At 45.3% G+C, this 23,265-nt stretch overlaps 1 protein-coding gene across 3 annotated transcripts in view; it reads left to right on the top strand.

The window, feature by feature from the left end:
- Positions 1 to 23,265, top strand: part of RASGRF1 (Ras protein specific guanine nucleotide releasing factor 1) — a 45,444-nt gene that overhangs the window by 1,968 nt on the left and 20,211 nt on the right. For 2 of the 3 annotated variants that reach the window (XM_014076082.2, XM_014076081.2), the window contains exons 2-6: positions 7,466 to 7,572; positions 16,609 to 16,756; positions 19,144 to 19,236; positions 20,948 to 21,201; positions 22,137 to 22,216. In XM_014076082.2, the coding sequence (XP_013931557.2) occupies positions 7,466 to 7,572; positions 16,609 to 16,756; positions 19,144 to 19,236; positions 20,948 to 21,201; positions 22,137 to 22,216 (682 nt within the window). Of the gene's footprint in view, positions 1 to 6,955; positions 7,080 to 7,465; positions 7,573 to 16,608; positions 16,757 to 19,143; positions 19,237 to 20,947; positions 21,202 to 22,136; positions 22,217 to 23,265 lie in introns of those variants that run through there. The other variant, XM_087704419.1, reaches the window with a different exon arrangement.

Here is a 23,265-nt window from a genome sequence, read left to right as displayed (position 1 = left end):
AAAAACCTCCCTCTCACCTCATTTTGGCTCTTCTGATGTGGGTACCCTATCCATACATGCAGCCATGCATTTGTGTGCATGTCTCTGCCAATCTATTAGGTGGTAGCACCAGAGGGAGGGGCTGGGGGGCTGGGAGGGAGCTCTGTTCAATTGCCAGACACCCTGAGCTGTGTAGTCGTGCACCAAGAAGAAGGCTGGGAAGCTTGAAATAGCCTCATGGCTTGTCCAGTCTACATGATGGACTCATGAGACATTCCTGGAGTCAGAGCTTTGTTTTCCACTGTTTTCATTCCAGAAGCAGGAACACATTCAGATATTTCATTGTATTTATTTTGTACAATGACAATAAAGGCTATATATAGCACACATTTTGCCTCACAGTAGCCACCAACCAAATGGGGTTTCTGCAGCACCACAAATTCAATCATTTCACTTCCACTCCCAGTTTGAAAGCAAAACCTCCAAACAGAAAAGGGGCTTTGCTTTCTCTTGGTGGGAAGAATTGCAGGCTTTCAAAGGATCAGGAACACCAGGCAATCCACTGGCTGCTCAGAGCAGGGATTCCGCCTGAAGCCTCCTGGATGAAAAGCCACCCAGCTTGCTGGGTTATGCCTGCCACTTTCAAATGTCTTCGAGGTGATTGTGGCTAACATCCCTTGGAATTTGCCTTAAATCCCAGACCCTGGAACAGGAGTGGGCAGGCTTTGGCCTATCTGACCTCCTCAGGTGCTTCTGACCTTTCTCCCCTAGGCTGGACAGTCCTTGTGGCTCCACTTAGTTTCCAGCTCCACTCTACCTTGCTGCCCTCCCCTTTCTTTGCCTGCCAGCTATTTGCCCCTCTCGTCAGAGGAGGAGGAGGGCCCTCTGAAATCCATACAATCAAGTGGGGCGGGGGGTGTTCACCTGTCTATAGTGGTCTTTTTATTTGCAGAAGATTGGAAATTATATTTTTGTTGATGCAGATTAACATTTTATTTTTGCCAGCCATGTCATTATGATCAGTATAATTACATCTTTTTTATGTGAACAATATTTGTCTATCCTATTCCTGCACCTTTGATCTCTGTCTTCATCCATCAAGCTATTTGCAAATTTCCCAATAAACATTCTACAGTAGTCTACAACTTATAATCATTCATTTGGTGACCATTTAAAGTTACAACATCAATTTAAAAAATAACTTACCATTTTTTTTACATTTATGACTGTTGCAGCATCCCCATGATCATATGATCAAAAGTTGGATGCTTGGCAACTGGCATGCATTCTCTAAAATTCTGGATCTTTCTGCTGTACTTGTGATTGTTTCTCCAGAACATGTCCTTTTCTATTCTGCTCCTTTGGCTGCCTTCCCTTTGTTCTCATTTGGATAGTCTGTACTTTTAGCATCTCCTTTTTAAATAATTTCTGTCCACCTTGTGCTCATCTTCTCATTTACATCTCATTGTTCCATATGGATGAAAACGCACTTTCTTGGTAGATATACTTTCAAGATGAGTTTGATTTCCTTGGTTCCACACCCCACTATTACTGCTGCATCCATTGGGCTTAGTAAGATTTCCTGATTGATCCATTAAACAAGGGTAGTTGAAGTTCGTGTGCTTTCTTCTACCTTCTGAAAGAGAAAAGTGCCAGAAAAATAGTAAATTGGGGATTTCCTCAAAGGGCCATACTTGGCAGAGTTTGCCTGCTAACATACAGTATGTCAGGGCAGTTAAAGTCTCCCATCATTACCACTTCGTGTCTGGAAAGATCTTTGCTTTGGTAATCACTTCCAACTTTTTCCATAGTTGAATTGTCAGCAAGAGGTAACATTTATAAGCACTGATTTTATTCACCATTCTGCATACTTTAAACAATGTACTCTCAACAGCACCAGCAAATGCTTTTCCTTGAAATGTACTGTAGATTTTATAGTTCAACTCCTCCTCCTCTCTTTCTAAAACTTCTTTTGAAGTTTCATCTTCCTTCTCAGTCATGAGAGCCATCCTACCAGCTCTCCAAATATGATCTCATTTGATCATATTTCCTATATGGTGTTGGATAATGCCATGAGTTGAGCAAATATTCTTGATTTTCATTGTGTAATACGAAGATATAGTTATATAATTATTCTGTCTCCTTTATTTCTGCAGGATACAAATCCTTATTTCAAATTCTTCTGCCGTTTTATCTCCAATCTTAATAGGACAACCTTGGAAGTTTTGGATACTCCATCACTGGAAGTTTTCAAAAAGAGGCTGGACAGACATTTGTCCAAAATGATATAGGGTCTCCTGCTTGAGTAGGGGGTTGTACTAGAAGATTTCCAAGGTCCCTCCCAGGCGTATGTTCTAGGATTCAGTATAAAAGCTTCTTTATTGCCATGCTTTGGTGGAAAAGCTTCTTTGTTCCTTTGCCTTATCCTTTCTCCCCAGCCCTCCACTCCTCCTCTTCTTCCTCTTTCTACAGCCCATAAGTATTTATCCAAGGTTTTTAGTTGGAGTTGTATCTCAAAAGATGCAATTGAAAGTTATCCTGATTAGGATAGCCACACTTCACCACACATTTTAACTACTCTTTGTGCCATGCAGCCTATCATTCAGGACAGTGGCTCCTGAAAACCAATCTCTCCATGTCCATAGCATTTGTCTAAGTGGTCGGTTTAACTGGCAGTTACCCTTGTCCTTTCCAGGCCTTGATGAATGAATGAGAAACCACCTGAAACTCCAGAATATTGATTTCCTTCCAGAATCCACAATGGATTCTGCACAATGATGCAGTTATAGCTCTTATTGCAGTATCATCTGTCCCCATACAGAATAGCAGAAAGAGAAAATTGACAGTTTGATAAATCTTGGAAATTGTTCTGTCACAATGCTAATCTGGGCTCCTGAGAGACAAACTTGTTTCATGAGATGTTGGATTTATTGTCATCTCTCATTTTTATTCCACATTGAAGGGAATCAGTGACTTCCAAGTCTGTCTTTTTGCAGGATGAAGCTGGACTCCCTCTGCCCTTCAGAGGCCCACTCACCTGACTCCCTTTCTGGGGTCTCTTTCCTCAACTGAAGATTGAGAGCCTCTTTTTTGGGGGGTGAGAGTTGGAATTTGATTCTGAATTCCAAGGTACAAAATACTTTCCCCCTTTCTCATTTCTGGCTGTCCTTCTTGTCTCTTTCTTACAGGCACTCTCACACACACATCCCAGATACGCGCATACAGACACACATATCAGTTCCTGTTATTATACCTCTTTTCGTTCTTCCAGCATGCCTTTGCTCTCTATTATGACCTGACAGATGGTCACTCATTGTTCCCAGCTGTCCTCCTTCAGACACCAGAGCCTGCATTTGCTGCAAAAGTCTCCTTAGTTGTACTTAGTGGTTGGATATGCACACCATCAGTCTTGCAAGTCTCCATGGAGAGTGTCCTCCCTCTATTTTCTCTTGGGCTGAAGAAATAAGGTTTTCTCAAGGCTATTCCTTCTCTAGGAATGCAAGAGGAACATCATTTCCTCCCTCTGGCTCTAGCTCATGCTTCCCACAGCCCACCCACCCCCAAGGATCTATGCAGTATCCTGATGTATCCTCCAGTACAGGAACGACTGCTGGGCTGAAGTTTTACCAAGTAGGTTAAGGTGCTAGTCCTGTGGATCCTTGCTTGAGAAGTGGTCCCCTATGCAAGCATGGAGATATTTGGAAGTGAGCAGAAACACGCAGTCCTTTGTAATGATCCACATTCCATCATTTTGGAAATCAGTTCTGATTTAAGATCAGAAAGAAGGGCAGATCTTTTGCAGGATAAGGCTCTGCACACATTGGCATAGATGCATGCTGTGATTTGCTTCCCTTCACATAATCAGCAGTACCAGTGAGAAGAGCTATATTTAGATGAGAAAACCTTCATTTGCTTGGCCTCATCCGCAATGTTTCCAGGGTGCTGCTGAAACTGTATCCAGCAGGATGCCCTTGAAGAAGGCAAGACAGGTGGGGGAGGGGAATAGAGGGGATTAGAAACTCCCCAGTGCAAAAGCCTGGCCAGAATCAGGCTGGCTGATCAGCTTCATGAGAGCCATTGCCATGACTTGGCACACTTTCAGATAGTTCTGCCATCCTTTGGCATAGCTCTACCCCTTGGTTACCCCCAAACTGCTCAGTGCTGTCTGATAGCAGGCAGGGTCGGTGAAAACAGGCCACCTAAAGCTTTGGCCTCCCTTGGGTTGATCTAGGCAGCACTTCTAGGCTCAGCAAAGGGAGCCACGACCTGCTCTTCCCTTTCTCTCTTGCACCTCCTTCCTCAGCACAGAACACAAAGACCTGGGAGGGGAAAAGCAGAGACATATCAGGACCTGTAGGGGATCCAAGCATTATGGAAAAGGAAAGTGGTCTCAAGCCATTAATCAGGCAGAGCAAAGCCCAGGTAAATTGGGTGGAAATCCCACTCTGGGATGCCTCTGTGATGTCAGCAAGGCAAGAGCTGTGGGCTGTGCTCAGTTAGAACGCGGCCATCATCCTTCCAAGCAGCCCCCTGACCTCTTTTGGCAAAGATGCCAAAACCCCTATTCTGTGTATATAGGAGCTCAGGAACATGGGGTGAACAGTGCCAGGTGAGCAATTGCCCAGAGCAGCCACAGCATGGCAAGAGAGGCCCTTGTGCTCAACACCCAGCAGCCTTGACCACCGTGGGAGTCCGGGGTCAATCTCTGCCTGTCAAGATCTCCTCCCAGGTTACATTTTGGGGTCTCCTCTGATTAGAGCAGTGGAAGCAGAAGGGGGCAGCTAAGTGCTTCCTTACTTGTTTCCCCACTTAATCGATTGGATCTGTGGCCATGCAGAATATTCCGTTTCCTAGGAGACTGCAGAAAGGAGAGCAAATGAACTGCAAGAACTCTTTTGCTGGGCTAGAAGCTTCCCTGATGAAAATTAACACAACAAGAATAAATGCCAAAGAAAGCTAAAAATAGCCTGTCCTGAGTCTGCTCAGCTCTTCAACACGGCAGCCTGAAACAAACTGGGGCCTCCCCCTCCGTTTGGCTGAGACCGAACACTGGGGCTTATTCAACAGGCTGACACGTCCATGAAGTCTAGAATTAAAACAGTAATTAATATCCAATCAAAGCTATTTATTCAAAACTATCAAAGGCTCAGAGCATGCAGTAGAATCTCGTAATCATTTGGTATTCCATGGCAGAACAGGGCAATAGCTCTTCAACTGCATTTTAGTGGCACTGGGCATTACCCAGTCATACATGGAAGGCTAAAAGGCGTCCCGGAGATCCAAAGCAGCCACCACTAAGTTCCCTTCCAGACCTTCCATTCTGTGTTCCCTGATGCCCAGGCAGGAACCCTCTGTGCACCGCAGAGACTCCACGCCTCTCAGGGCAGCCTCTTCCGTGGTGCAAAAGCTCTTTAACATCAGGATATTCTGGCTTGGGCCACCACAATCTCTTTCCTTGTATTTTCTGGTCCTCTCACTGGGAACAGCTTTTGTGCTCCATCTGGGGTCCTTCGCATCAGATCCCTTCAGATACATCTCTGCCCGAAGTCCTCCATCCTGCAAGCGAGCCCTTCAGCCATTCCGCCTTCCAAATCCCTGCTCATCTTGGTTGCTTTAACTCAACCTGTGTCAGTTTTTCAGTAAAAATTCTCTATGACCAATGTAGCCTGTGGAGAAAAATTATGACATTCTCTTGATTGGCATGCCCTGCTTTTGTTGATGCAGCTCCGGATTGCTTTTGGCGGTTGGTTGTGCCGTTTTCCCAACTACATCAAACTGTTAGCTCATATTCAGCTTAGGATTCAGCAAGGCACAAGATCTTTTCTTTATATATTGTTGCCTACTGTGATTTCCCCTAACCTATCCCCAGAGCCCCACTTTTTTTCCATTTCCTGATGAGGGCTCTGAGCTAAAGGTGAGGGTGGGGATACGATTAGGAAGGCTTAGAAAATCATAAAAGCCACCTGGCACCTCAGGCTGAAAGCCTTCAGGATCCAAGGGATGGTATTGGAGGCTGCTTCGGGTTCAGAAGACCTGGCAGAGTGACAAACACTCCCAGCGCCTTCCTCGGGTACCCCTCTCCGCCTCAGAGCCAGGCAAAGGGCATGTTGCTGCTGGAAGAAACCCCGTCAGACTTTCTACCCTTTAGACTTCCAGGTGTTCACTGCCAGGCCTGGGCCCCAAAATGAGATCCAATGGAGCCTGATCCTTTCTTCGCTTACACCTAATGGACAGATCCTTCCACATCAAAGCTATAACCCTCTGTCCTGGTGGAGATATCCTGAGAGATTCTAAGGGATGGTTTCCTGAGCCTCCTCCTCCTCCCTACCCCATCTAGCTTGAGACTGTGCAATGTTTTGCCTCTGGTCTGGGAAGCTGCAGCCGAGAGTCCCCACTCTTTTCCCAGGGGCAGATGCCATCGCCTTCAGTGGTGATTGTTTTCTCACCTCCAACGGCCACACGACTCCTCCTTAAGAGGAAAAGCAATTTGGTAGAAGCCATCATAATTTCAGAAGAGGCCTGGCTTCCTTTACCCCCAAAGCCAGAGAAGCTAGAGAAGAGAAGGACCAGGGGAGACCAGATAGCGGGTTCCTAGATTTGAGGGGCTGCCGCAGAGACGAGGGGCTCAAGCTGTTCTCCAAAGCTCCTGAAGATGTTTTTCTAGCTTTATCCATTAATCTTAAAATAAAAAAATCTAGCCTCAATTGAATTTTTATTTTTAAAATCCTCTGTATCAAAATATGTATTTGAATTCAAATCTTTTTAGTTTTTTTACATGGCATGATAAAAATGTCCCTTCGTGTTTGCATTCCAAAACCTACATTTGAAGCCCCTTTATACATTCTACATCATTTCCTTGGCATTGTGTACTTACGATACATTATTTTATTAAAAAATAAATTTAAATCCTTTTAATTACATATTTTCCTATTCATCCGGCTGTATCTTTCAGATAATAATAATAATAAATGGGGATATCACTGCCAATAGCTCCCTTGGCAGACCAAAGATGACCTCGGGATGCCTGGTGGCTCCAGTTGAGGGAGCTGGTGGGCCTGAGACCAAAGGCCAGTCTTGTATATTCCATTGAAACATTTTGAGTATGTTGATTTTAATGTTATGTTCTATACATTTTATTATTTTAAGCCATCTTGAGTTTTTATGAAGAAAAAGATGGGGCAGTATAAACGTAATAATAGAGCTGCAGTGGCACAGTGGTTAGAATGCACTACAGGAGGCGATCTCTGCTAACTGATGGCTGCCAGCAGTTTGGCAGTTCAATTTTCACCAGCTCAAGCTTGACTCAGCCTTTCATATTTCTGAGGTTGGTAAAATGAGGACCCAGATTGTTGGGTACAATACGCTGACTCTGTATACTGCTTAGAGAGGGCTGTAAAAAGCATTGTGAAGTAGTATGTAAGTCTAAGTGCTATTGCTACTGCTAATAAATAAATAAGAATAAGACTGTTTCTCTTTATTTTTATAGCATTATTTTACGGTTAACTTCAATCATGAGAACCAGAAAACTCTGGAGCTGAGAACCGAGGATGCCAAGGACTGTGACGAATGGGTAGCAGCTATCAGTCATGCCAGGTAAGGTCCTCTGGAAGAAATGCCCCCCCAGGTTGAGCCTGAGGGAGGGAGAATAGCTGGAGGGAAAGGCTGCCTTGCTGTTTCCCGTTATCTGAGGGCTCCTGAATGGTCCGCAACTCAGTACCAGGCCTCGGCCAGGCCTTGGGTACCCCTGACTTAGAGTGTCTTTCTTGGGTTTTGGAGCTGGACTCTTGAGAAGGCCAGGCAGGCTTCCCTTGGGAAGGGGAAGCAGGAGCTACCCTTGCCTTCTTCAGATACTGGAGTGACCCGGGCACAATCGGGAGATCTCCTCCAACTTCTCAAAGGGCAGACATCTGAATGGTGGGCAGCTTATTGGCAAGGAGAAGCTGGATACAAATGCTTTAATCTTTTGTCAGGACTAGGCGGTTGCACTCAGCCTGTAAATGGCTGCTAAACTCTGGGATCCTGTGGGGAGCCTCTGCCTGCCCATTATGCCTGTGCGCTTCCACTTCAAAAATGCACAACAAAAGTGCAGAAGATTATTTTCAGAGACTTCCACATTTGTTCCTGTTTCCAAAAGCCATATTCATGGCTACAAATGCAGTGTTTAAAATTTCTTCCTCCATTGCTTCTTTGTATACCCTTTTAGCTGATGAAGAATTGGGAAACTTAAAAGCTTTGTGGCATGCATCTCACTTGATGTAAATGAGGGTCCTGGAAGTTGAAAAGAGACAGTCAAACCGATTTAGAAACAATTTAAAGAATTCAGGAAGGAAGATTCCATTTCTATACAAAGATTTCCCACTTTACCATCAGAAATAAAAACAACATAAAAACATTGGTGCATTTTTCTTTGTCACAGGAGCTGTATGCTGCCTGGAATTGGTGCAGGGTGTGGAGCAGTGGTGGGGTTCAGCCAGTTCTCACCACTTTGGGAGAACTGGTTGTTAACTTTCTGAGCAGTTTGGTGAACTGGTTGTTGGGAGAAATCATTAGGGCAGAGAAGCAGTTGTTAAATTATTTGAATCCCACCACTGATGTGGAGTTATTTTTTGTAGCTAATTCCCAGAAGTTTCCAAATTTGCAGGGGGGGGGGTTGGACTGCTGTTTGGTCCTGATTGGAACTGATGTTTCCCCTCTGTCCTTGTATTGTGACCTTGGGCAGCTGTGAGTTGCTGCAATCAAAGATAAAATCTCATCTTTGACATTTGCATATTGATTTTATTGTCTTCCCTTAAATATGCTGTTTGTTTTCCTGGACTTTTAATTAACAATTAAAATAGAGAGAGAATAATGCCACTTCTGTCTCACAAATAAAGTTTGATGCTGTGGAATCTTTGACTATTACAATGAACAACTTGCCTCCTTCGACAAATATCCTGAAAATTCCTTTGACCTCAGATTAAAGTTGATCCTGCCCATGAAAAGTATATTCTGCCTTAATCTCTTTTAAAATGTAAGAAAAAAGAATGTTCCTCCTAAAGTTCACCTTTTTCTGGAAAATTGTAATTATAAAAAGCAGCATCAAAGAACAGGACTGAAGCCAGATAAAAATATTGTCTGGGAATAACTATTTACTTTAAATTTTGGGGCCAGTTAAATAGCTCCCCAGTGCAGCTGAAGGAGCCATCTGATGGTTTGGCTGAACACGTTTTCTTTGAAAAATCCTGGAGAGCTGAGGAGGAGCCAGGCAACTGAAGGAGACTTCAAAATGGGGAAATCAGAGGAACCAGGGAGCTACAAATCGGGAAAGCTGCCCAGCTCACCATTTATGAACCTGAACAGCATAGATCAATAAAAAGCAAAAACATTCCAAATCAAGGAAAAATAATAAGGCAATATTTGGCCTCCTCAGGCAAAATAGGGTATTAATAGTCCCTATTTTGGCCATAGATTATTTCTGGCACCAGATGGTGTGTAAGTGCCATGCTCCCACCGGAAACTGGCTGTCCAGTGGGGGAACAGAGTGAGGCAGCACCTGGATAGACCTGCCGTCAGATCAACCCTCGAGGTTCAGTTTCTTAGTTCGCTGTAATGCAGCTTTAATCACTTCACTTTCTAGTGAGCTTGTGAATTGCGCTATACTGTGGTTTCCTTGGTTATGGTTAACTGAATAAGTCACATCCTGGCTGAATGCATACAACCACACAAAGTCAAGCCATCCCTGTACTGGCTTTGTGTGATGCATAAACCAGCCTTATTTGTGTCAGATTAGCTGAGCCAATCACCTCTGGGGCACATGCCTATTACCGAGGGACATGCAGTCACTAGAGGCGGGGAGGTGTGGCCTCACCAGTCATGAGGAAAAGGAAAGAATTTTAAAGATTTTTTTAAAAAATAATTAAAGCCAAGGTAGTTGCTGCCAGATTCCAAGTCACAGTGGCTTGGAGTCTGCTTAGTGTTAACTATAGGAGGAGGCGAGAGAACTAAGGGCCTCCTTTGCATAAGGAATTTTTTGCCTTTTAAGAGTTAAGCAAGGGTTAAAAATCAAAAAAATTCATATGCAAAGGAGGCACGTGATTCTCCTGCCTCCTGATCTGGGAGCAGCGAATCATGCCTTGCACTTGAGCGACTGCACAATCTAGCAGCAGGAGCCTTGCTTGTAAAACGCGCCTGTATTGGAAAAGTTCCTGCTCCGAGCAAGTTCAACTCTCCACTTTGCATCGCGGGAGCCGCCAAGAGCAGAATCATCAGAAGACTTAGAGGTCTCTTATTTCAAAATCTCTCCCTTAAGAATGATTAAGTCTGCATTAAGGCCTTATTGTTATTATCTTCCCCGACATGGGAAATTAATCTGCATATGGAAGCCACTTGGGAATTTATGGCCAACAAACATGGTAAGCGAATATGGGGCTACTGAGAAGTAAAGCCTACAGACTTAACTGCTGGGCTAGCTGGAGGCCGGGGCAGCGGGCGGGCGGCGGCCTCGGCGGCGGCGGGGCATTTTGCATTGCGGGAGCCGCCAAGCGCCTTTGCTGCAGATCCAGCAGCAATCGTGGGAACTTCATCGGCCGCTGCTGCTGCTTCCTCCGCTGCTGCCGCTTTCCCCTCTGCCCTGGCCACGGCTTATGCCGCGTTCGGAGTGCTGCCCTTTTGGAAAGCCCTGCCGAAGCCCCAGCACTGTGTCCGCTATAGAGCGGGATGCATCCTGCCTGTATGACAGACACAGCGCCGGGGCTTTAAAGCCCTGCCGCTGTGTCCACCATACAGGCGGGACGCATCCTGTCTGTATGGCGGACACAGCGGCGGGGCTTCAGTGGGGCTTTTGGAAAGCTGCACCAAGTCTTTGGCGGGGCTTTCCGAAAGCCCCGGCGAAGCCCCGGTGCTGGCAGACATAGGGCGGTAGACATATGGTGGCTTTTGCACGCTTGCCTCACCAGCCATAAAGCTCACCGCACGTCACTGCTATTACCCCACAATAGTCCTGTGCTTTGCTGAGCCCTCAGCGTCCTCAGTGACAGGAATTCAGTGCCAAAATACCAAATAAAATTAATGTGACTTTGAATATTTAAATCAGTAACAAGCATAATTAACATCCAGTTTGAAAATGATGAAATACAGATACACCAAAGAGGGAACTAGGCCAGAATCTATTCTGCATCCCCTTCTGTGATGTTGCTGCACAGTAGCCATGGAGGCAGAAGAAAAGAATCAAAAGGCATCACACAATGCAGCTCTGCATGCAGGAGGGCCAAGGTCCCAGCAGATGGAACCAAAGCGAAAAGTCCGATCAAGTAGATCAACCTCGGTGAAAGAAGTTGCCATCTGGACCTCGTCCCAATCTTTGTTTCTTGAGGTTTCACAGAACTTCCTGTTTGTTTTGTTCACCAGAAGGTTGAGCCTTGACATCAAAACCGCCAAAGAAGAGAGAAAATGGGAGAGAACCACAAGTTCCCCTGCAAGGCAACTAACCGGTTCCTCCTTCTTGAAGCCAAATCAATGATTTATTTCAATCAAACTAGACCTGGGAAAGACCTTGGAGGGCCTCTAGTCCAACCTCCTGCTCAAGCAGGAGACCTTACCACTTCAGATAGATGGCTATCCAGTCTCTTCTTAAAAACCTCCAGTGATGAAGCACCCACAATTTCTGAAGGCAACTTCTGTTCCACTGGTTGATTGTCCTCACTGTTAGGAAGTTTCTCCTTAATTCCAGGTTGCTTCTCTCTCTGGTTAGTTTCCATCCATTGTCTCTTGTCCTGCCCTCTGGTGCTTTGGAAAATAAATTGCTCCCCTCTTCTTTGAGGCAGCCCCTCAGATACCCTGGAATACTGCTATCATGTCACCCCATCATCCTTCTTTTCTCTAGACTGGCCGTACCCAATTCCTACAACTATTCTTCATATGTTTTTGTCTCCAGGCTCTTCATTATTTTAGTTGCTCTTCTTTGCACTTTTCCCAAATTCTCAACATCTGGATGCAGTATTCCAGGTGTGGTCTTATTAAGGCTTTATAAAGCAGTACTTGTTCTCACCAAGGCTTCCCAAGAGTATGAAGCAAATTCCTGGTCCCGGCAAAAAACCCTTTTATTAATTGACTGTGAATTCTGCTCATTCATATACAACAAAATCTTTCAAGGAAGGATTTATAGTCACAGACCTTATCTGGCGTAGAGAGCTGCCAGGCCGATATCTGCAAAACTTGGCAAGGAGTTTTGCAGAGTCATAGGCCAATTGTCTCCTGCAAACTCCACTCCCCTTTCGCTCCTCTTTTACTTCCTCTGGGAGGGACCATTCATCATCCACCTCTGGCCTTACTCCCAAGTTGACCCCTGTTCTTTAGCTGTTCCCTTCTTCTAGCAAATCTGCACATGAGCACACTGGGAACAGGCTCCAGCTGTTCATCTGCCTCACTGACGTCTGACTCTGAAAGCAGCTGATAACTGTCAGATGGACAGCTCTGGCCTCCTGTCTACCTCTGACACAGAGCCCTCATCCGAGCCTTCCCCAGACTCCAGGACTGGCCCATGTTCCTCCCCAAACTCCTCACTGTCCAAATCTGCTGCCAGCTCTACTGGCTGCTGGTGGGCCACAACAGTACTAATGCTTCACATGATTTTGATTCTATGCCTCTATTTATACAACCCAGGATTGTATTAGCTTTTTGGGCTGCCGCCGCACACTGATAACTCATGTTTAAGTGATCATCCACCAGGACTCAAAGGTCTCTTTCACAGTTACAGTTTCTGAGCCAGGTTTCGCCCAATCTGTACTTGTACCTTTGGTTTTTCTGGCTAGGTGTAAAACCTTGATTTTCTCCACATTAAATTTCATGTTGTTGGATAGAGCCCATTGTTTACGTCCAGTGGTGGGTTTCAAAAATTGTTCGAACCTACTCTGTGGGTGTGGCCTCCTTTGTGTGAGTGGCTTGCCGCCCATGTGACCAGATGGTAGTGGCTTGCCGCCCATGTGACCGGATAGGAAGATGCCGACGACACTTGTCAGAACCACCTTAAATTACCTCACACACAGCACTGGCATGCATAAGAATATGATGTAAACTTGTTTTTTAAAAGGCATCTTTGGTTTGCGTTAAAACAACTTCAACACACACAATGTTCTGATTGCACCACAAACGCAGTAGTCATCCTTACCTTTCACAGAGGCACTGCGTTTTATAAATATGAGCATGATAGTGTAGAATAATCATATCAAAGGACCAGTGGTGGGTTTCAAAAAAATTTGGAACCTCTTCTGTAGGTGTGGCCTGCTTTCCGGGTCCACTGGTGGAACCTCTTCTAACCGGTTCGGTAGATTTGATGAACCGGTTCTACCGAATAGGTACGAACTGGTAGGAACCCACCTCTGTTTACATCTGTCAAGACTTTTTTGGATCTCGAGCTTGTCTTCTGGGGTGTTGGCTATTCCTGCAGTGTCATCTGCAAATTTGATGTGTTTCCCTTCTATTCCCTCATCCAAATGATTTATGAAGAATATTGGGCCTAAGACAGAACCTTGTGGTACCCTACTGCTTACTTCCCTCCATGTAGTTGTAGTACCATTAAGGATACTCATTGAGTACAGTGTGTCAGCCAATTACAAATCCATCTGGTGGTGATGCTGTCTATCCCACATTTTTCTAGCTTACCAAGAAGTAGGTTATGGTCTACTTTGTCGAATGCTTTGTGCAAGTCTAAGTATACTATGTCCACAGCATTTTGTTAAGTCACTTTGTCAAAAAATGAAATAAGATTGGTTTGGCATGATCTGTTTTTAACAAACCTATGCTGGCTATTAGTTATAACTTTATTTGTTTCTAGATGTTTATAGATTTGTTTTTTAATGGGTTTTTCCAGTATCTTCTCAGGTATTGATGTCAGACTGATATGTCTGTAGTTTCCTGAGTCTGTTTTTCCCCCCTTTTGATTTCTTAGCCAGGGGAGCCAGCATTGTCTGAAGACCCTTCTGTGGTCATGTGGCTGGCATGTGGCTGGGGCCCATGGAATGCTGTTACCGTCCCACAGAAGTGGTACCTATTTATCTACTTGTATTTGCATGCTTTTGAACTGCTAGGTGGGCAGGAGTTGGGACAAAGAACAGGAGCTCACCCCATCTCACAGTACTCGGGTCTCGAACCCTGGCTGTCAGTTGACAAGCTCAGCTTCGTTAATCGCTGAGCCATCACACCTTGGATAGGAGTAAAGTATTTCTCCGTTTCCCCTTACCTGCTATCATTTTTCTATCATATAGTTCTTGTCAGCCTCTGCTTTGTTGCTGCTTCGGCTGCCATTGAAATGGGGAGGGGGACATGGTATTTGGGAGGGGAATCATTGATGTGCTGGAGGAAGTTTCTAGATGCTGAACTGACCACCTTACTGAGCATGTGGAGGAGGGGTGTTTCCTGCCAAGGCCAACGGTCCAGCATTCCATCCTGGTGATGCCTTTCGAAGTTATCTCACACCTGACATTTGGGGGAATATATGATTGGACTGTGCACAGGGATGCCAAGGGGAGGGGAATGAATTATACATTATATTATTAGCTTTCGCGCCTAATTAACCAGACTCAGCTTAGCTTTGCAACTGTTCATTTATAATTAGTAAAAGTACACTTGATTTCAATACAAATGGAGTCCAGTGGTTTTCTTTCCTGATTACTGAATGAAGTGATGCTGACAGTTCTTTCTTCTGATTATATCTTAAAAAGAACTTTTCCCATCATTTCATTCTGAGCTTTCACAATCTCTCCACTTTTCGACTGTCTGAATTTTCTGTTCCTTGGCAATTTCTGGAAAGCCTGATATGCTAATAGATTTGGTCTGCCTCTGTTTGTCTCTATTCCAAGTCGTAGCAATGGTCCAGCAAGCATCAGGCTCTTGTCTCCTGGCAGGGCAAAGCTACTTCCTTTCTGTCCTTCAGGGATCCATTCTTTGCTCTCTTGTTTAGCAGTTCAATGCCTATTTCCTCCATTCTTTCATCTAATAAATCTTCTGCTCTGAGCTTAAGGATGATCGCCCATTGCTCCAATCCCCCATTTTTCTTCAACTACTGCCATCAGCAAGGCTCCCAAATCAGATGCCTCAAAGGAGCAGAGCTTGTGGCCAATAGCAGAACAGTGTGTACAATGGTACAACAATTTTTGTAGAATGATAAGTTATTGTTCACGCTGTCGATACTGCTACAATTTTATACATGCTTCAAAATATGCCAGAATATGCCTAGATTAACTAAGAATATATTATCACTTGAAAGTAGTGGGTTAGGGGTCCATCATGGAAACCTGCCAGTTAATTGCATGGGTCTCTCAGTTTTCCTCCGTTTCTGCTTGCTGGATTATCATGGTTTGCAGCGGCATCTGCTTATTTACTGTGCCATTCTGCTCTTAGGACACATTTTGCAAACAGCATCTACTTTAGAATGACTTGTTCACCTCATCTAGCTGAGCAATGGCTCAAAATATTCAGCTTTTCTGGTTGTTCCTCTCTTCCTCCGCTTGTTGCTCTCCCCATCAGAGCTTTCTGACTGTAATAATCTATAAGCAGCCCACAGGCAGATTGTCTTGGACAACTGGAACGTAGCTGGACCACACCTGTGCTCAGCCTCTAGGTGTTATGAAAGAGAAATGTAGTAGAGCACAAAGGGTCACCTGCACCTTCAGATCCCTGTGGGGCTTCAGTAATGACTGCAATTCTTGAATGATAATTAACATATAAAGCTGCCTTATACTGAGGCTCACCGCTATCCCCCCTCCCTCTCTTTCCCTGATCTCTGAGATCCTTTTAACAAGGCTTTCCCCTTCCTTGTGATGAGGTTGAGAAAATAGTTGTATATTGGATGAGAAATTCCAGAGGAACACTGGCTGGTGGCAGCAAGTTCTCGGCCACAGCAGAAGCCGCTCCTGATGTGTATCCCAGATGGGCCAGACCAGCTGGCCTCCCTTAGCCCAAAGGCCTTTGAAACAAAACACCAGAAATGTCATTATTCCAGACCAGCCCTTCCCTCCTGAGCCCAGCATTGCTGACCCAAGCAGGTCTCAGGCTTGTCTAGACAGACTTGCAGGAGAAAAATGGGACCCCAACAGAGGACCTTCACTCTGGGGGTGGTTGATGGATCAGAAGTGGACTCCATATAAATGTATTGCTTTTAACCTTGTAAGATGCCCCAACTAACTTTGAGGTGAGATGGGCAGCAATGAAATGTAATAAATTAATATACATAAATAAACAAATAAATAAATAAATTATGTTCCTGCTTGATAGTTACCTCTAAGAATCACGTATCGAAGACTGTGCCAAAGAAAGGCTAAAGAGCCATTCAGCAGAGTTACTTTCATTTGGATTCCTGCAGAAAACAGGGGTCTGCATACGATGGCCTCAAAAGCTGCTTTCAATCCAATTGTCCCAACATTCTATGATTCCATAAAACTTCTTAGTGGCAGCAGTTCATCAGTAAAGATGCTGGAAGTGAACTAGCACATTGAAAATAATTTGCTTTGCAGGAACAAGCTGACCCCAGGAGCCCACTGTTGCTGTGCAGTGAGGCTGGGGGCATCATGAATGCCAGGCCTGAAGGGGTTTCAGAGCTGGCAGGAAGGAGAGCAACTTTTAATAGCTCCTCTATCTCTGCTGTCTCTGTTACAGTTATGGGACTCTTGCCACAGAGCACGAAGGCTTAATGCAGAAGTACCTCCATTTACTTCAGATTGTGGAGACCGAAAAAACAGTTGCCAAGCAACTCAGGCAACAAATTGAAGATGGAGAAATAGAGACAGAGCGCCTGAAATCAGAGGTATGGAGCCCAGCTTCAAAATGTGCGACCAGCCGTTTGAAGTGCCAGGGAATTGGGTACTTTGCTATTTTGGGCACCATTCCGTCATCCCTCCTGCTTCACGTGCAGGGAGGAGCCTTGGCCAAACTCCTGCCATCACGTGGGTTCCTGATGCAGATGATGCAAATGGAGAGCAGATTCTGAACAGGCACCTCGGGAGGCATTTAGAGGATCACTGGACTCCATGACGTGGGCATGCAGGTCACTTCCTGGGTTTAAAGCCATTGTGGCCCAATTGGCTTTGATTAAAAAGACCCTCTCGCTGGAGCTCCTGAGTGGTACTGTGGATAGCAAAAACACTGCAGTATTTGTCTAGAAGAGAATAGAGTAAACTCTGGCAGAAGGACAAAAATTGTGCATCAAGGTATTTTGGAAAAATCTGGCTCCATAATATCTGGAAATGTCCTTTGCCTTAGCTTTGATTGTAAAGCCACTTTAAACCCAGAAGTCCATAGTAGGAGACTCTAGGAAAATGTGACAGTTATTTAAAAAGGCCAAGCAAACCATAATCTCAACCTTCTTGGTTGATTAGGGAGCTTTGCATTCAAATGTTTGTTGAGCTTCCCTTTGTGCTCTTTGAAGAACAGATCAAATGGCCCTTTGTATGCATATGCAAATACTGATGATTGCATTGATTGCATAAGGAGTTGGGATGTTTTGTTCCCAAGACTATTTGTTAAGACAGCTCTAAATAGACTGCCCTGTGTGCTCCCCAAAAGGCCCCTCTTGCTCTTTCCTGAGGCTGAGCAGAAGGCCAGGCGAGGGGGCATTCCAGGGGCCAAGCTGGGAAGCTCTGGGCAAGGTTGGCCTGGGCAGTCTGTCTCATCCCTGGGATGGGGGCATTGTGGGCAATCAGAGGCACCCAAGACAAAATGGAGGCGACCTCTGCAGGTTTAGCTGTTTAAGCTCTCTCTCTGTCTGTGTGTCTGTGTCTGTGTCTCTGTGTGTGAGTGTGAGTGTGAGTGTGAGTGTGTGTGTGTGTGTGTGTGTGTGTGTGTGTGTGTGTGTGTGTGAGCAAGGGAGTGAGCCCATATCCCAACTGGAACACCAGGCCATGGAGAGGTTTATGGAAGCTATTCTGTGCACTTGGGTTTTTCCTTCTTCAGCAGCAGATCTGAGCATTTGCTGCTGGGCAGAAGAAGCAGGGAAGTCAAAGCACAGAATTGCCTCAGTCCTGAGGGTCGGTGGCAGCACTAGATCAACTTCCTTACCCCATTACTTCCTGCTACTGATTTTATTCAGTTTGTTTGAGTGCTGGGCTGCTTTCACGTTTTCAGATTTTGTGTCTAGGTTTACTTTTTACATTTAACTTTCTGGGTAGCCTTTCTAGGAGAACCAGAACTGTTAACAGTAAATAAATTCTACGCAGATGCTCTGTTTCCTTTCCCTGCCCAGTCCAGGTTACAAGAGCAATAAGGAGCCTCTTCCCGTCATGAAAGTCCCTTAGCTCAACTTGTGCAACTTTGTGCTGCACCCTAGGAGAAGCCACGGTTTCTTGCAACCTTCCCCAGACTGGTTTTTCGGCCTGGCCACTGACTACCCAGTGAAGACCGGGATTGGGAATCTAATCCTGATGACCCTTATTTCCTCTCCCAGAATTCATGAGCTGAATGGCAGCAGCTGAACTAGCAGTTCCTCTGCTTTGCTCTGGCTCTAATTTTGCCCTGAACCAATATTTCCCTCGCTGCTTCAAGGATTCTAACTCTTTGGTATCTGATGCACAGAGAAATGGAACCTTTGGCATCTTGTAAGCAGCACTCTTTATTGCTATAGTAGTTATTAGTTATTTGAGTTAGTAGTTATTGAAAGGTGATGCAGTGATTGGGATGCAGTATAGCAGGCTAATTCTGCTGACTGGCAGGAGTTTGAATCTCACCTGCTCAAGGTTGACTCAGCCTTCCATCCTTCCGAGGTGGGTAAAATGAGGACTCAGATTGTTGGGGGCAAGAGGCTGACTCTAAACAGCTTAGGGAGGGCTGCAAAGCACTGTGAAGCAATATATAAGTCTAAGGCAGTGTTTCTCAACCTTGTCAACTTGACAATGTCTGGACTTCAACTCCCAGAATTCCCCAGCCAGAGAATGTTAGCTGGGGAATTCTGGGAGTTGAAGTCCAGACATTGTGAAGTTGACATGGTAGAGAAACACTGGTCTAAGGGCTAGTGCTAATTATCCCTCCCCCCTTTCTGGTTTGGGGCTAACAATTCCTCATGTACTGTATCATTAAATCACCCCCACCCCTATGTTACTAATACCCCTTTTAATAGGTGATTGGAGGGAAACCATTCTTTCAAAACTATTTTATAAATTAAAATATAAAGCCTGTTTCTGCTTTTCTCTGTCTTGCCAGATTGCTGCCTTACTTAAGGACCACGAGCGCATCCAGTCCAACCAGGCCAACGTGCCAAATGATGATGACATTGATATCAAGAAGATCAAGAAGGTGAGGAGCCACCACAAAATGATGAGGGTGGTGGTGGAGGAAAAGCCCATGTTCAGACCTGTGAGAAGAAATCTCCTTGCCCACTCCAAAAGGCCTATTTCCTCCTCAGGGCTGGAGGGAACCCCCAGCAAATTACTAGAAGACTCGAGTGCTCATTGAGTAAGACATGAGCTCCTCCCCCACCAGCCTCTTCTGGTCAATCACACTATTTTCCAAGTCACATCTTCAGTCCAGGGACTGAGCCACCAGGCACACAGCCCCCCAATGAACCTCAAGAGCATTTGTTGGCTTCAGCAGTTCACATTGTTCTGCATCCATTCACCAGCAGTCCACCTTTAGCCATCTTCTCTACTAGAATATCATCTTTGAGGAATGTTTTCCCCCAGCCCTTTCAAGACATGGTCCTCCGGTACAACTCTTGATTGGGCTGGCCTGCTTCAGACCGTTATCCCTCTCGTTATCGGAACCTTGTGAGCTGTGGCCATCAGCATTTCCCCTGGGTGAGCACCAGATTTACTGTGCCACCTGCTGTGCTACTTAAGGCCTTTCTATTAAGTAAACAGAAACTGGCCTGCTGTGCAGCCAAACTAAGTGCTGGCCTCTGATATTATTTTGATTTGCAAAAATGTTTCATATCATATCAACCAAACAGGTTATTTTCTAGAGAAGAATGTAAGAGGAACATTAAGGACAGCAGCAGGTTTGTAATTAATACAGCAGATTATTAATTAATATTAATATTAATTAATATCATAGTAATATTAGCAAGTAATAGTACTATTAACAACAACAACAACAACAACAACAAAGACAGCACAAATTTTCTTAGATAAAGAAAAAGCTTTTGATAACCTGCAGTGGCCCTTTTTACTGTCGTATCCAAGAAAATAAATCCTGGGCAGTTCATAGCCTGGATTGAAAGTCTGTCTCAATGGCAAATGGCAAAAATTCTGGTTAGTAACAGAATCTTTTCCACAGACTTTCCAATAAGGAAAGGTGTCAGGCAAGGGGTCCCACTCTCTCTCTTATTATTGATCATTGCCTTAGAAATATTGGCAGAAAAAAATTGGAGGCAACAAATTCTATGGAGAGGAATACAGGTAATCCTTGACTTACCACCACAATTGAGCTCAAAAATTCTGTTGCTAAGTGAGACCTTTGTTAGGTGTGTTTTGCCCCATTTTACAATTTTTGTTGACACAGTTGTTAAGAGTCACTGCAGTTGTTAAATTAGTAACAAGGTTGTTAAGTGAATCTGGCTTCCCCACTGACTTATCAGAAGATTGTAAAGGGGGATCACGTGAGTGTCATAAATATGAGCCAGTTGCCACGCATCTGAATTTTGATCATGTGACCATGGGGATGCAGCAGTGATTGTAAGTGTGAAAAATGGTCATAAATCACTTTTTTTCAGTGCCCTTGTCATCTTGAATGATCACTAAATGAATTGTTGAGGACTCCCTGTATAAGCTTAATTGTGCTTCAGATGATGGAGCATTAACCATCACAGAAACATAAACTGCATTAAGACAGTTGATGAAAATAATGCAAGGCTTGGGAGAATCAATGTCCAAAAGCCAAAAATAATTTCAAGACACTGAACACGAGAAGATTTTCCAGTGGAAGGATCTGTCTGCCACACGATAGATTCAGGGAAGGATCTGGATTGCACTTGACAGGCAATAACCTGGACTCCCCTCTCTGGAAACAGGTCCAGAGTTTTCTCCGGGGATGGCTGTGCAGAAGGAAGTGGAAGACCATCATCCAGGATTACATCCGCTCCCCTCACGCGGACAGCATGCGGAAGAGGAACCAGGTGGTCTTCAGCATGTTGGAAGCCGAAGCTGAGTATGTGCAGCAGCTGCACATCCTCGTCAACAACTTCCTGCGCCCACTGAGGATGGCGGCCAGTTCTAAAAAGCCCCCCATCACCCATGATGATGTCAGCAGCATCTTCCTGAACAGGTGAGTCGGAAGGAATCTGGCTAAAGAAAGCCACCACTTTCACTGTGGCTTATAAAAGTCACCAGACCATTGGGTGCCTGCCTTCCGGTCATGCCCTGCCTTGTGATGTGACCTTCAAGGCATGTAAGGGAACCTGGGGAATGGGAGGGCTTGGCCAGATATGAACCACTCCTGTGTAGCTGCGGTCAGGGATTAAGGGAAACAGTGTCTTTCTTAGGAATCTGGGAGCAGGGAATCAAGATTGAGCAGAAAAGGGGTGGAATACAACTGGTGTCTTCCAAGTTCCTTTAGAGACCACAGCAGAGCTTTTGGGGGAGACAAAGAGGGAGGGAGGGAGGGAGAAGTAGCCACACAATTCCCTTCTGAGGATCTCCAAGGAATTCTCTCTTAAGAAGGTCTGGGCTTCTACTGTCTCATTCCCAAGGTGAAAGTATGTGAAATCATGGATTTGGGTTCAGGAAAGGCAGATTCCAGTTGTGCTTCCTAAACAAACAAGCAATTTGATAGTGGAATCCATGATGGAGGGGGTGTACTTAAAGCGAGCATTGGCTACTTCTGAAATTGATCATTTATCTGGATTCCTGCACAAAGTTGGACCAATGGCTTTGATTGTTCCTTCCAAACTACAATTCTGTGATCCTATGGGGGATTGTAATTGGGGTGGAAAAGGATCAGCTAACTCTCCCAAATCACATGTGGGAGGTGCTCCCCCATGATTGGCTGCCCTCCTAAACTTAAAGATTTGGGAGACAATGCACAGAGTGAGGAAAACACGCATCTTATCCTCCTCTGCTATGCATAGCAGCCTGGAGGCAAGTAACATTTTCTTCCCAGCAAAATGAGTTTCCATAGGTGATAAGCCAACCACCAATCCCCCCTCCAGTGCCAGGTTTTTAGTTCCTAACTTCTGCCCCACATTTCTTTCTTTTTTTTAGTGAAACCATCATGTTTTTACACCAGATCTTTTACCAGGGCTTAAAAGCACGGATCTCTAGCTGGCCAACCTTGGTGCTTGGTGAGTGTAAAGAAATATGCTTTTTACCCTGTTTGAGATTAAACCAAATGTGTAGGACCGTTAGCAAAGTGCAAGGGGTCTGGTTTCCAGGCATCCGGAGGGATGGGTGGGATTCACCATCCCATTTTGTCTCCCTACCTCATGGCCAGGCTGCCAATCCAGGCAAACTGAGTATTCTAAGTATCCTCTGATTTGGGAAGGGAGATTCTTCTGCAGCCAAGATCTGCTGTACTTTTCAGTTTTTGGATTTCCCCCCAAATGTGGGGCTTCCTGCCCCTGTTATGAAGATGGTGCCACTTGGACTATAAGAATCTACACACAAACACACATTTTGCACTACCGAGTTGAGTCCATCCACCCTGGCATGTTCACTGCTCTTCTGGCTGAGCTCCATGGCTCTGCCTGGACTGTGCCTGAGCTGGCCCCTGCCAAACGGCACATCCAGATTTTGAATAGGTTGCACGTGATAAGCGAAGTGGCTGCCCCCTCCTCACAATTTTCCTGCCCATCACACTATTTCAGCAGGAGTGTATGTGTGGGGGCAGGGGAGCCCAGGGGAGTGCCACAAGGCTCCTTTGCAGGTCTCCCCCCCCACCCCCACCTGCTGTAACAGGGCTCAAAAAAGGCTTCAGAAAGAGATGGGATTCCTATTCCCAGGACCCCTTTTCTTTCAGACTTCTCTCCCTCCCTTTCCATCCTTCGCTGCTTCCAAATTCAGCGTGGCTGGCTGGGAAAGGAGCATTATTCAGTGGTCCATTATTGGTGCCAAAATAGGAAGGGGCACCGTGGTTGCCCCAAGAAAGAGGGATCTGGATTGGGACATGTCTGGAGTGGAGCTTCACTTTCTGCACCCAAATTCTGATCCCCGGGAAAACCAGCCCAGAGGGCAGCTGGGAGGGGATGAGACCTTTGATTGACACCCCCACCCCATTTGACATTTAAAATATGTGAAAGGATGCAAATGGGATGTGGCATCACCCAGCACTCTCAGTCAGAGTCTGCCCCTACCCCACCCCGAAATGTAACCTCTGCCCTGCCAAGGGGTTTCC

The sequence above is a fragment of the Thamnophis sirtalis genome, unplaced genomic scaffold (genome assembly GCF_051295495.1).
Source record: "Thamnophis sirtalis isolate CommonGarterSnake01/CBP01778 unplaced genomic scaffold, rThaSir2_p1.2 scaffold_2, whole genome shotgun sequence".
In the NCBI taxonomy this organism is placed as follows: Eukaryota; Metazoa; Chordata; class Lepidosauria; order Squamata; family Natricidae; genus Thamnophis; species Thamnophis sirtalis.
The sequence above is the reverse complement of the archived record's forward strand: the minus strand, read 5'-3'. Positions and strand labels throughout refer to the sequence as shown.